This window comes from Coregonus lavaretus, assembly GCF_964263955.1.
Source record: "Coregonus lavaretus genome assembly, chromosome: 4".
NCBI lineage: Eukaryota > Metazoa > Chordata > Actinopteri > Salmoniformes > Salmonidae > Coregonus > Coregonus lavaretus.
Window position 1 is genome coordinate 10390015 of NC_139991.1, and position 14827 is coordinate 10404841.

The following is a 14827-nucleotide window of genomic DNA, read 5'->3' on the forward strand; positions in this document are numbered from 1 at the left end:
GCTGGGGTCCGCCTCCACCGCCAGCCTCCCAGCCAGCACCGTCAGCCAGCCATGAGCAGCCAGATCCGTCAGCCAGCCATGAGCAGCCAGATCCGTCAGCCAGCCATGAGCAGCCAGATCCGTCAGCCAGCCATGAGCAGCCAGACCCGTCAGCCAGCCATGAGCAGCCAGACCCGTCAGCCAGCCATGAGCAGCCAGATCCGTCAGTCAGCCATGAGCAGCCAGATCCGTCAGCCAGCCATGAGCAGCCAGATCCGTCAGCCAGCCATGGGCAGCCAGATCCGTCAGCTAGCCATGAGCAGCCAGATCCGTCAGCCAGCCATGAGCAGCCAGACCCGTCAGCCAGCCATGAGCAGCCAGACCCGTCAGCCAGCCATGAGCAGCCAGATCCGTCAGCCAGCCATGAGCAGCCAGATCCGTCAGCCAGCCATGAGCAGCCAGACCCGTCAGCCAGCCATGAGCAGCCAGACCCGTCAGCCAGCCATGAGCAGCCAGATCCGTCAGCCAGCCATGAGCAGCCAGATCCGTCAGCCAGCCATGAGCAGCCAGATCCGTCAGCCAGCCATGAGCAGCCAGATCCGTCAGCCAGCCATGAGCAGCCAGATCCGTCAGTCAGCCATGAGCAGCCAGATCCGTCAGCCAGCCAGGATCCGCCAGAGCCGTCCAGCCAGGATCCGCCAGAGCCATCCAGCCAGGATCCGCCAGAGCCGTCCAGCCAGGATCCGCCAGAGCCGTCCAGCCTGGATCCGCCAGAGCCGTCTAGCCAGGATCCGCCAGAGCCGTCCAGCCAGGATCCGCCAGAGCCGTCCAGCCAGGGTCCGCCAGAGCCGTCCCGCCGGGATCCGCCAGAGCCATCCCGCCGGGATCCGCCAGAGCCGTCCAGCCAGGGTCCGCCAGAGCCGTCCAGCCTGGATCCGCCAGAGCCGTCTAGCCAGGATCCGCCAGAGCCGTCCAGCCAGGATCCGCCAGAGCCGTCCAGCCAGGGTCCGCCAGAGCCGTCCCGCCGGGATCCGCCAGAGCCATCCCGCCGGGATCCGCCAGAGCCGTCCCGCCAGGATCCGCCAGAGCCGTCCCGCCAGGATCCGCCAGAGCCGTCCCGCCAGGATCCGCCAGAGCCGTCCCGCCAGGATCCGCGAGAGCCAGCCAGCCAGGATCCGCCATCTAGTCAGGTGCTGCCCCTTAGCCCGGTGCTGCCCCTTAGTCCGGTGCTGCCCCTTAGCCCGGTGCGGCCCCTTAGTCCGGTGCTGCCCCTTAGCCCGGTGCTGCCCCTTGTCCCGGTGCTGCCCCTTATCCCGGTGCTGCCCCTTATCCCGGTGCTGCCCCTTAGGCCGATGCTGCCCCTTAGTCCGGTGTTGCCCCTTAGTCCAGGTGGGGTTAGTTGGAGGGTGGTCATTGGGAGGAGGCTACCGAAGCAGGTTGTGACTGTGGTGGGGTGGGGATCACGACCGGGGCCAGAGCCGCCACCATGGACAGACGCCCACCCAGACCCTCCCCTAGTCCTGATGTTGGTGCGCCCGGAGTTCGCACCTTTAGGGGGGGGTACTGTGACACTCTGGCTCTAGGACTTGTTTATGTGAGCCAGGGTGTATCTCATTTGGTGGTGTTGGGGATGGGTGAGTTTCATTTTGTTTGTATGTAGTGTGATTGGTTAATGACTCCCAATCGGAGGTAACGAGTGTCAGCTGTCGGCTCGTTATCTCTGATTGGGAGCCATATATATTCTGTGTGTTTTCACCTTTGTTTTGTGGGTTATTGTTTCCGTGTTGCTGTTAGTCTGTTTCAGTATTTGAACTTCACGTATCGTCTTTTGTTGTTTTCTTCGTGGTTGCTTTAATTAATAAAGTCATCATGTTCACTCGCAACGCTGCGCATTGGTCCGCTCCTTCAGACGATCGTGACAGATTGGTCGGCTGTTAGAACCAGCTGTCACACCCTGACTCAGGGGACGCTTATATGTTGAGTCAGGGTGTGTATATTCCTTGTTGTGTTTGGTCATTGTTTGTCGATCTAGTATGTATGGTTCTATGTTGGCCGGTGTGGTTCCCAATCAGAGGCAGCTGTCGTTCGTTGTCTCTGATTGGGGACCATACTTAGGCAGCCTATTGGCACTAGTGGGTTGTGGGATCTTGTTCCGGTTAAGGTATGTTGTGTCGTCTACCTTGGACGTCACGTTTCGTTTCCTTTGTTGTTTTGTCGTGTTGTTTATTACTTTAATAAACATGTACGCATATCACGCTGCGCCTTGGTCTGACCCGTCAATGAACGAATGTGACACCAGCAAAGGGAGCTTTACCATTTTGGGGTAGCGAAATGACTTTTGCTTCCCTCCAGGTCTGTGGAAAAACACTCTCCAGATTCAGATTAAAGATGTGGCAAATAGAAGTGGCAATATACAGTAGTCCGCTACCATCCTCTGTCGCTTTATTCAAGGTTGTTAATGTAGCCCCAATTGTTTGGCTGCTCTGTTTGTCTGGTTCTCTGGCTACTTGTGTTCTGATGCTGTCCACCAGACACGGCTGACTGATACACACTGAGTCACAGCAGGCTAGTTTGGAGTATAATAACATTATCACTCATATTCACTAGTGATGACTGTTTGGCTTGGTGAAACGATTGCCATAAAACAACGGTCTAAACTTAGTTTAATCACATCAACTCAAAGGGGTGAGCTAGAGGTTACCTGTGACAAATTAAACTAATTGTGTTGTGTTTTTATACCCAGAAACTATTTCAAAAAGGGACTATGTATCCAAAACAACCTCGCCACCCATTCCACACAGACTCTTAGATGTCATCTAGAATCAGAACTGAGCTTTTCTAACTGCCACTTTATATTTAGCCAAGAGGCAACTGAGAGGCAACTGCACGCTTGCACACACACACACACACACACACCCACACACACACACACACACACACACACACACACACACACACACAGGTAGAGTTGTCGTCTGGCGAGAAGCAAAACAGCTTGACTGTTTCCTCAGGGTAAACCCCTTCTACCACCCTTCTCCCTCCCTTCTCTCTCATCCTCCCTCTGCCCTCATCATTGGTTTGTGATTAGCAAAAATGACAGGGGCTCAGGCCTCAGCTCAATATGTCCTCATTCATATCTAACTGGGTCAGAGTCAAGGGAATCAAGGATGGATATGGTGCCTTATTTTATAGCATAATTACTACTGTATTAACTACAGTAAAGATTGGACTTAGCCTATAAAGTATTTTACTATTAAGATTCCATCCTATAAAGTCTTTCACTATTAAGATTCCGTCCTATAGAGGTGTGCATCAGAGCAATCAATCTTTTGAGAAGAGGAAACTAGTCAATGGAGCGCTAAATGCAATCTATTGAATAGATCAATGACTAGCTAATGAAATGTCATGGTAAATCATATGGCTGTAACTGACACTCTGTGTGCCCTTGCATATAAAATAGATACCCTATACCATGATGACATTATAAGAATATGCCCATCCATCAGAATGGGAAAAGTCAAGGACACCAACAGTACCTGTTCTCTGTTATATAGCCTACATGTCAGAGACAAAATTGTGACTGAAGCCAACCCTCCTGATCACAAGAGATCCCTCAGCCTGTCCTCATGCCCCCCAAAACCACCCATGCAACCCCACTCCCACCGAGAACACTGAGGGGCGTGCCGACAAAGCTGATCAATTCAAGGACACGTGTCTCGTCATGACTGCGGTGAGGGGCTGGCTGGCTGACCACCGCAGCGCAGCAATACATTTGATGACCTACAGAACTAGAGCCCTGTGTGGATTAGACGGTCGTCTGATAAATGAGCCAGTCATCTCAGAGCAGACAGACAGCAGTGGAGCATTCAGAGGAGAAAATGAGGTCTCTCATAATACAATCAAAATCACACCCTGCAGGGAAATTAATCTGTAGAGCTTTGTATTAAACCTGTGTCATCTCAGAAGATACTGTGACATTGATTCTAGTTATGATAATAATAATATGCCATTTAGCAGACGCTTTTATCCAAAGCGACTTACAGTCATGCGTGCATACATTTTTGTGTATGGGTGGTCCCGGGGATCGAACCCACTACCTTGGCGTTACAAGCGCCGTGCTCTACCAGCTGAGCTACAGAGGTTGTAAATATATATTGTAAATTGAGTTAATAAAGCTATTGTAATGAAAGGTTAAGGTAAATGTTATTATTCCATGCTGCTGACTGTAGTGTGACAAAGGAAATTGAAAAAACTACAACACGTTTTAATTTCCCATCACAAAGGCCTTTATTGCCATTGTTTTAATAAAATATAGGCTACATTACAAACTCACCATAAAAAGAATAGGGTACTTCAGCTGTGCATGCAAACAGCCAAAATACAGTGTTAAACATTAGCTCCAAACAATACGTCAGACACCAAGACACATCAACACAGACAGATGATGGACTGCAGTACTAAGGTTTGCATAGGTTCAAAAGAAGAAGATTGATAATCTTATAGGTCAAACCAAGGGAAGTTCACTTCCTCCACTCCACATACACTACCGGTCAAAAGTTTTAGAAAACCTACTCATTCAAGGGTTTTTCTTTATTTTTTACTATTTTCTACATTGTAGAATAATAGTGACGACATCAAAACTATGAAATAACACACATGGAATCATGTAGTAACCAAAAAAGTGTTAAACAAATCAAAATATATTTTATATTTGAGATTCTTCAAATAGCCACCCTTTGCCTTGATGTTTGCTTTGCACATTCTTGGCATTCTCTCAAACAACTTCATGAGGTAGTCAACTGGAATGCATTTAAATTAACAGGTGTGCCTTGTTAAAAGTTAATTTGTGGAATGTATTTCCTTCTTACTGCGTTTGAGCCAATCAGTTGTGTTGTGACAAGGTGGCGGTGGGGGGGCGGGGGGGGGGGGGGGGGGGTACAGAAGATAGCCCTATTTGGTAAAAGACCAAGTCTATATTATGGCAAGAACAGCTCAAATAAGCAAAGAGAAATGACAGTCCATCATTACTTTAAGACATGAAGGTCAGAAAATATGGAACATTTCAAGAACTTTGAAAGTTTATTAAGTGCAGTCGCAAAAACCATCAAGCGCTATGATGAAACTGGCTCTCATGAGGACCGCCACAGGAATGGAAGACACAGAGTTACCTCTGCTGCAGAGGATAAGTTCATTAGAGTTACCAGACTCAGAAATTGCAGCCCAAATAAATGCTTCACAGAGTTCAAGTAACAGACACGTCTCAACATCAACTGTTCAGAGGAGACTGTGTGAATCAGGCCTTCATGGTCGAATTGCTGCAAAGAAACCACTACTAAAGGACACCAATAATAAGAAGAGACTTGCTTGGGCCAAGAAACACGAGCATCTGGTTTGGGCTTAGTGGGACTATAATTTGTTTTTCAACAGGACAATGACCCAACACACCTCCAGGCTGGGTGATGGAGTGCTGCATTAGATGACCTGGCCTCCACAATCCCCCGACCTCAACCAAATTTAGAAGGTTTGGGATGAGTCGGACCGCAGAGTGAAGGAAAAGCAGCCAACAAGTACTCAGCATATGTGGGAACTCCTTCAAGACCGTTGGAAAAGCATTCCAGGTGAAGCTGGTTGAGAGAATGCCAAGAGTGTGCAAAGCAAACATCAAGGCAAAGGGTGGCTATTTGAAGAATCTCAAATATAAAATACATTTTGATTTGTATAACATTTTTTGGGTTACTACATGATTCCATATGTGTTATTTCATAGTTTTGATGTCTTCACTATTATTCTACAATGTAGAAAATAGTAAAAATAAAGAAAAACCCTTGAATGAGTAGGTGTTCTAAAACTTTTGACCGGTAGCGTGTGAGTAAAGTGAACTTGATTTAAACTATTTCAGATGTATAACATTTCACAGTGAGAGAGAAAGCTGTGTATCAAACACATGACTGGGGATGGAGAACATATTGGTTAGTAGCAATTCACAGGAATACGTGTCAAGTCGGGAGAGGCATACCAAACCAAACCATGCCTCTTTTCCTAGCTTTCCTACTTTCCTACTCAAAGTGCGCTATGCACTTTGAGTAGCTCAATATTACAATCATTAGTCACTCCTTTCAGACGTTTCAGATACTCCAAAGTGCATGTCGTCTATAGTGGCATGCATGCAACTCTTTAGCCTAAAGATCCCCTCAGCTTAGCCCCAGTACATACTGTCCAGTATGCTTTGACTGCTCGACCTATTAGCACATGTTGATCAACCTACCATAACATCCCTTCACAGCTTAGACCTCTTATGTGTTCATTTCAGTATGAACTCTAAACATAAGGCAATGGAACCATCTTAAGTTACACCTTATACAATAACCCTATCATTTCTGAGACCAAGCCCACATTTTGCCATAAGGTTCAGTTGCGTACCGCAGTTTTAAAGCAAATTTCCTGAAATTCTATTTTTATGATGTATTCATATGCTATCTGTGGAGGGGGGTGGGGTGGGGTTGCAACCTCCAGGGGGCCCCCAACCTTCCCCCAAAAATGTTTTACTACAAAGTGACCCCCGGGGCCTGCGGGGGGGGGGGGGGGGGGGGGGGGTACGCCAGTGATAATGTTTATATAATGTTTACATCGTTTTTAGATTTCATTGCTATTTTAAATGTTTACTTGGAGTTACTTTGTAGTTTTGACAATTTTAAATAAATAATAATACACAAAATAAACTGTAGGCCTACACCTCATATCCATCCACTGCTTGCAATCCTGTTTTTGAAACACTATTACACTACATAATTTGGTAGCAGAAAGACATTCAATATGCAACACATAAAAACAAATAAACATCATCGAGTGTTCATAAAATGTGGTTACATTGTGTTGACAAACACTATACTGTCTGTTTCTGGAAGCCCTTCATCCTTCCCCTATAAAACATTACACCCTAACCTCCATGGCATATTCACAAAGTGAAATGTAATGATGGAAACAATTCATGATTGAAATCATACTTTACTGCATGTACACTTATTGAGAGAATATGTACAACTAATAGAAATCATAAGCAAAAGCTACATGTTGAAACATAACCATTACATTTAATCACTGACCTAGGAAACATAAAACAATCTCTGACAAGGCGTGACATCTTGTTAACCACAGTAGTGGAGATACAGCTGCAATGTGTGGAACTCACTGACTGCACAGACTAGCATGCTTTTGAACACAGTGAGGCCAACCAGCTGTCAACCAATGGTCATGTCTCAACTCAAGAGTGGGCTGCACAATTAATCGAATTCACATCAAAATCATATATTGACATGTGCAATTTCCATATCGCAAGAGATCCATATCACATGCAATATTTTGAAACGCATCTCAGCTGTGAGTAACTTGAGGTTTTATAGCTTTCTCCGTTTCTTTCTCCTCTTGCGGCTGCTTCCCACACACACACTAAGCCTCGCCCCCTGTCACTCAAGCAGCGCAGTTCCTCCCCCTCGCTGTTTGATTGACTATAGATTTGCATGTTGTTCCGTTAGGTCAATGCAGTCAACAAATTGTTCCAAACAAGAACGATGCTGCTTTCCACTTTGCTTCTTAATATAATTACATCTATTTATTTGATTCCAACAGTTCACCCAAATAGTTTGATCTTTATTGCACGTCAAATCGCAATAGCCATATTTGGTTTTAAAAAATCGCTTTTAGATGTTTTGCCCATATTGTGCAGCCCTAGAGGTCGGTTAATGTCATGGTGGACATGAGACCATAAGTGAGGTTATTTTGGTCCAACCAGGTTCTACAGATTTAGATATTAGAAAGAGCCAACCACTGGACTCTGGAAACCAAACAGCTATGATAAGCCAAACAACTCTGCTAAATTGTTTGAGTCATTAGGACATGCTCAGTGGTCACATGAGTAGTCTTCTTTCCATTTTCAATCTCGAGGGTTGAATAGTCTGGCCAAGCTCCCTCCAGGTCCTGGATCATGTAAACACAGGCTTTTCTTACTGAACCATGTTGACATTATAGTCAGTCAACAGTAACTAACTACAGTGGGGAAAAAAGTATTTAGTCAGCCACCAATTGTGCAAGTTCTCCCACTTAAAAAGATGAGAGAGGCCTGTAATTTTCATCGTAGGTACACGTCAACTATGACAGACAAATTGAAAAAAAAAATCATGAATGTGTTTGACAATGATCCCAAACACACCGCCCGGGCAACAAAGGAGTGGCTTCGTAAGAAGCATTTCAAGGTCCTGGAGTGGCCTAGCCAGTCTCCAGATCTCAACCCCATAGAAAATCTTTGGAGGGAGTTGAAAGTCTGTGTTGCCCAGCGACAGCCCCAAAACATCACTGCTCTAGAGGAGATCTGCATGGAGGAATGGGCCAAAATACCAGCAACAGTGTGTGAAAACCTTGTGAAGACTTACAGAAAACATTTGACCTGTGTCATTGCCAACAAAGGGTATATAACAAAGTATTGAGAAACTTTTGTTATTGACCAAATACTTATTTTCCACCATAATTTGCAAATAAATTCATAAAAAATCCTACAATGTGATTTTCTGGATTTTTTTTCTCAATTTGTCTGTCATAGTTGACGTGTACCTATGATGAAAATTACAGGCCTCTCTCATCTTTTTAAGTGGGAGAACTTGCACAATTGGTGGCTGACTAAATACTTTTTTCCCCCACTGTATATTATATAACTACATATTATTCTCAGAGATGCATTCCATTTTCTAAACAGATACATCTCCAAGTTGATGACCTCTCAGAGGCTTCCTCAACAAAATAAAATATTGATACATTCATGTTATAGAAAATGCCCACAAATTATAACAACCCAAATAAATTCAAACTTGAATTTAAACATGCTGTACATCCAGTACACCTGTAGACAAACAGTTTGTGTAATGTGGGCTGTTGAGTTCCATAACCTAAGTTTAGTTTGCCATCCATCCATAATGAGCTCCCTCACCTCATGTCAGGGGTGTTAAACTCATTCCACTGAGGGCTGAGTGTCTGCAGGTTTTAGATTATTCCTTTCAATTAAGACCTAGACAACCAGGTGAGAGGAGTTCCTTACTAATTAGTGACCTTAATTCATCAATCAAGTACAAGGGTGGATCGAAAAACCAGCCGACACTCGGCCCTCAGTGGAATGAGTTTGACACATGTGCATTACAGTGCCTTCGGAAAGTATTCAGACCCCTTGACTTTTTCCACATTTTGTTAGGTCACAGCCTTATTCTAAAATCGATTAAATAGTTTTTTTCCCCTCATCAATCTACACACAATACCCCATAATGACAAAGCAAAAACAGGTTTTTATAAATGTTTGCTAATAACAAAAATAAATTAAACAGAAATATCACATTTATATAATTATTCAGACCCTTTACTCAGTACTTTGTTGAAGCACCTTTGGCAGCGATTACAGCCTCGAGTCTTCTTGGGTATGACGCTACAAGGTTGGCACACCTGTATTTGGGAGTTTCTCCCATTCTTCTCTGCAGATCCTCTCAAGCTCTGTCAGGTTGGATGGGGAGCGTTGCTGCACAGCTATTTTCAGGTCTCTCCAGAGATGTTCGATCAGGTTCAAGTCCAGCATCTGGCTGGGCCACTCAAGGACATTCAGAGACATGTCCCGAAGCCACTCCTGCATTGTCTTGGCTGTGTGCTTAGGGTCATTGTCCTGTTGGAAGGTGAACCTTTGCCCCAGTCTGAGGTCCTGAGCGCTCTGGAGCAGGTTTTCATCAAGGATCTCTCTGTACCTGCTCTGTTCATCTTTGCCTCGATCCTGACTAGTCTCCCTGTCCCTGCCACTGAAAAACATCCCCACAGCATGATGCTGCCACCACCATGCTTCACCGTAGGGATGGTGCTAGGTTTCCTCTAGACGTGACGCTTGGCATTCATGCCAAAGAGTTTAATCTTGGTTTCATCAGACCAGAGAATCGTGTTTCTCATCGTCTGAGAGTCTTTAGGTGACTTTTGGCAAACTCCAAGACCAAGGGACCAAGGACCTTCTCCGCCGATTGCTCAGTTTGGCCGTGAGGCGAGCTCTAGGAAGAGTCTTGGTGGTTCCAAACTTCTTCCATTTAGAATGATGGAGGCCACTGTGTTCTTGGGGACCTTCAAAGCTGCAGAAATGTTTTGGTACCCTTCCCCAGATCTGTGCCTCGACACAATCCTGTCTCAGAGCTCTACGGACAATTCCTTCGACCTCATAGCTTGGTTTTTGCTCTGACATGCACTGTCAACTGTGGAACCTTATCCAGACATGTGTGTGCCTTTCCAAATAATGTCCAATCAATTGAATTTTCCACAGGTGGACTCCAATCAAGTTGTAGAAACATCTCAAGGATGATCAATGGAAACAGGATGCACCTGAGCTCAATTTCGAGTCTCATAGCAAAGGGTCTGAATACTTATGTAAATAAGGTACTTCTGTTTTTTGTTTTAATAAATGTCTATATGTTTCGAAAAACCTGTTTTCACTTTGTCATTATGAGGTATTGTGTGTAGATTGCTGAGGAAATGTTTTTATTTAATCCATTTTAGATTAAGGCTGTAACGTAACAAAATGAGGAAGAAGTCAAGTGGTCTGAATACTTTCCGAAGGCACTGTTTGTGATGCCAATGTGCCAACAAACGAGTTCAGCATGAAGCACCAGTGCTATAGTATCAACTGTACAATATGTAGTCCTACCAAACAAACACTGTTCTTTTCTATATCATCAGCCAAGTCTAACATTGCAACTTTGAAATCAGTAAAAGCAGTTTAGATCACCAGTGTAATAGTACTACCTCAAAAGACAACACTGCACAGTGGAAGTTATTTACAAAATACTGACAATGAAACGCTACTGTTTTACTGGACTGGATGTGTTTTAAAAATGCCATGAGTTTGACTATTTTGGTTCTAGTGTATTTCATAAAAAAATAATGTTTTGTTTTGTTCAACCTGAATAAAAGGAGAAAAACCTGGATTTTTTGGAAGATCGTCAGGTCCGCACTCTAGAAACGATCTGAGGTAAATATATAATTTTCAACAGCAACCGTTGCATTTCAAGTCCAACAAGGAACATAAACAAAAGTCCAGCAGTATCTGTCTCTGTAAGTTGTCATTGTGTAATAACAGTTATAAAATGGAGTGATATCCGTGTGGATTTTGTCATTATAGCTCAACTTGAAGAAGGTAGATGAGGCAGGGTGACTGACTCTGCAGTGGACCTTAGGACTAGAGCTATCCTCAACTATTGTTTACAACAAGACACCTGGTGAATTATTGTGACTGGTTGAGATCAAGAGTGTCACAACAGGAATGCTGTAAAATATAAACTGTCATGCCATTACGTTTAGGCAGATCTGTGATTAGTGGTGCTGGAAATCAATTAGACACATGCAGACTGCACTGCAGAGAAAAATCTATCATAAGATCCTGTACAAAATATTCTGTATAATAGTTTTTCTGTATAATAGTTTTTCTGTATAATAGTTTTTCTTTGCCCGCGTGTTTAACATAATGCATATAGTATATGCATTATTTGGCATTTGAGAGTGGTAAAGATCCACATATTATTATGTTATATGTTTGGGGGTCATACCAGATCATCCTACTAGCCTACTGCTAGACTGTATGGCTCCACAGTCTACTCTACTGCTATTGGTTTGCCTCCTCTGGAAAATCGTTTTCTGATGCATTTATAACCAGCGAACAAGGCTCGTGGGATGATTTCCTTTGTCAAACATCATCTCGTTGAGCATTGCTATAGAGAGTATTAATTATTTCCCCAACATTGAAATATTCGTGTTGTAATAGCTATAAAACTGAATACACCCAATATTGATCAGGATAAAAGCACAGCAGCGGTCCCCGTTACTTCTAAGGGTTATTATAAGGCATATCCAAGAAGATGAAAAGATGAGGAATTGGTCAAACAAATGGCAATTTGATATTTCCTTTGTTTATCCAGCGCGAATATTGGTGTTACTGAGCCTCTGAGCTGTCCCATCCGGTGGAGTTTTCAGATGAGAGAGAATTGGACTGAAAGACGGTATGATAGGTGCACAGGCGAGATACACGTGAGCACAGTCCCTTGCTATCTGAAATTAACAAAGAGAAGATGGGCTGTCTTTGTATTTTTCATAACCATTTCCCCCAGTGTCTTAAAAGCATTCGTTGACAGTTACGACATCGCACAAGATGTTAAATAAAATAGTCAAAAGTGGCGAGCATCGCTGCGTTTTAGTGAGGGACAGTGATGCTTAAACGGGTTATATTCAGGGCACGTTTTCAATGGCACGTGTCCCTGCATTACATAAGGGTATGGTCGTTCCCCACCAAAGGGCACAGGACTGTACAAAGCCCCCACACCAAGGCAAATGATCATATAGCAGATTCACCTCCTAATAAAGGGCTTGTCTTTCTCAATCCTGTCAAATCTGTCAAACATAATGACATGAAACAAAAGCAATGTGACAGTGGTGAAGAAACAAAAAACATATCCCAAACAATGTCAAGAATGACTGAGTGTACAGCTGGACACGGCAGTTGGATCATTAACACAATGTGTAGAGGCTATAGCCTAGGCTAGGGCTATTCTTCATTATGGTAAAGCGGTGCCCGTGGAGAGATTGCGCGCTTTACACACACAGTGCGCTGGTGAGAACGCCAAAGGGCGCATGCAGGTTAGATGAAGTGAATCCAGCCATCCTCCCACTCACGGGGTGGGGAAATCTTAAACCTGTGGCGTCGCACTTTGTAGTTGACCCCGTTATTATTGTCCCAATACTCATCTCCACCAACGCAGTATCTAATGGCAAACTGCAATGTGCCTCCACTCTCCAGAAATGTCGTTGGGGTGATTATCTTAAAGGAGAATTTGTCTGTCACGCCGTCGCTTGATTCTGGGATATATGATGCCAGACTGTCCATGAAGGTTATCCAGTTGTTGATTGAGAACCTCAAATAGACACTTTTCTCGAAAGCCATGTTCAAAACCCGCACGACGCCAGACAGACTGAACTCGTCGGCTTCAGCACACTCCAACAACACTTTCACTTCTTTCACTTTCTCATTAAAGCCTGGTAGGGTCCCGGGGTTCTTGAATTGCATCTCCATAAAAATTGACTGGGTGGTAGGTGCCCTGGGGAACTTATCAAAGGGATTCAGATGGAGGGGACCCCTGTCGAATGTGGCCATTATGCGCTCCGGCACATTGGGCATGTCTGTGTCATTGAAGTGCTTCACAGAGGTGAGCTCCAGACCCAGAGAGTCGGCGAAACGGACCTTTTTCTGGCTGCAGGGACTCCGGCTGCGGGAGATCTCAAGTTTCGCTCTCTCTATGGGGGTCGGCAGAGACGTGCACCTCCGGCGCAGGTTCGGACTCTGCGGGGGTTTGAGGAAGGATTCCCGGCCTCTTGGTCTCTCATCCACCACATGGTGCATCTCGATGGGCTCGCATGTTCCATTCAGCTCCATCCCCTCCACGTCTTCTAGTCTCGGGTCTGCTGCCAAGCTCCCGAACAATCCAGCTATGCAGCTGTAGTTCCTCGGGAGGCAGTTCTTGGGAGGCAGCATGACCACGACAGAATGCACAGCCTCGGTTTCCATAAAGCGGGAGAGTCGCTGGTCTTCAGTCGAAGTCGTCGTGATCAGAGGCACGGAGAAAGGAACACGCCGTTAGGTGTAAGATATAAACACACGGATAAACGCCGTGGTACCACGTCAGACTGTGACACTGCGCATTTCTGAACCAATAAGCCAAGCTGCTGCAAGTGCAGCTAGAACAACAAATACCAAACATGCCTCCCTAACGTCACTTTATATTTCATTCACAGGCATACAAATTCGTTCATTATTAAAGAATATAAAATATGGGATTCCCTTATCACTGTGCACATTTTCCAGCAGCATGCCCCAGTCAAGGGCTGAGATTACAGTGCACATAAAACTGCACAGAGCTAGGTGGACCCAGTGAGAGGCATGACATTATAGTCATAAGGTTTGGCCCTGGCTGGACCACAACGTGCCGAATAGCACGTCTCATTTCTTGCCTAACGACTCATCCTGAATTTAATTCCGCTGCTGTATCGATTGCTTCATGGAGAAGAAACGTTAGTGGGCGTGGCGTTTAGCCGGAGCGATGTGGCAATCTCATTTCAACCATGAGCAAAAAACGCACAGCTTCCTCTTTTAGAAGCAATAAGCAGATAACTGTCATAAACATTTATTCTAAAATAGATATCAAGAGTAACCTATTAAATCAGCTGTTTTTTAAAGCTATAATCTTTAAGTTGCTATATACATTTTGGGACTTAATTAATAATATATACCAATTGATTCTTGAAGAATATAACTTATCTTAACTTAACTTATCAAATCCTATATCCCAAAATGAGTACTGGAACCTATTTCAAGTCAAGTACAGATCAAATTCATATGTGCCCCTGCCAACTATTTTATAGCCTTATGTTATACTATTCATATTATAATAATGTTATTCTGGGCTATTTTAAATCATATTGTATAGGATATATTACTATAGATTACAGAAATTATAGGGTTAGTCCTAATTATAGCTATTGAATGAAATAGTCAGCAACATAGTGGACACCATGATGCAAATCACGAATTGTAACAAGCAACAAATCCAGGTGTAGAAATTGTTACATCAACTGCAACTTGCTTTCTCAAGTCCCCCTCCCATTTTTCCTCTTCTTTTCCATACGTCACTTATGGGCGCCCTATTGTAGCGGAGTTGTCATGGCAACGGCGTTCTATCTCCACTCCAAACACTTTGTGTGCCTAGCACATCTTTGACTTTGTTTGGGGTCGTCTCCT

The 14827-nt window shown here is 44.4% G+C and overlaps 1 protein-coding gene across 1 annotated transcript; it reads right to left on the reverse strand.

The window, feature by feature from the left end:
* Positions 1-8664: 8664 nt before the first annotated feature.
* On the reverse strand, positions 8665-13759 carry LOC311127909 (protein phosphatase 1 regulatory subunit 3E-like). Its single transcript, XM_084159808.1, has one exon. The coding sequence runs from the start codon at positions 13595-13597 to the stop codon at positions 12674-12676; it is 924 nt and encodes a 307-aa protein (XP_084015934.1). The 5' UTR covers positions 13598-13759; the 3' UTR covers positions 8665-12673.
* Positions 13760-14827: the final 1068 nt, after the last annotated feature.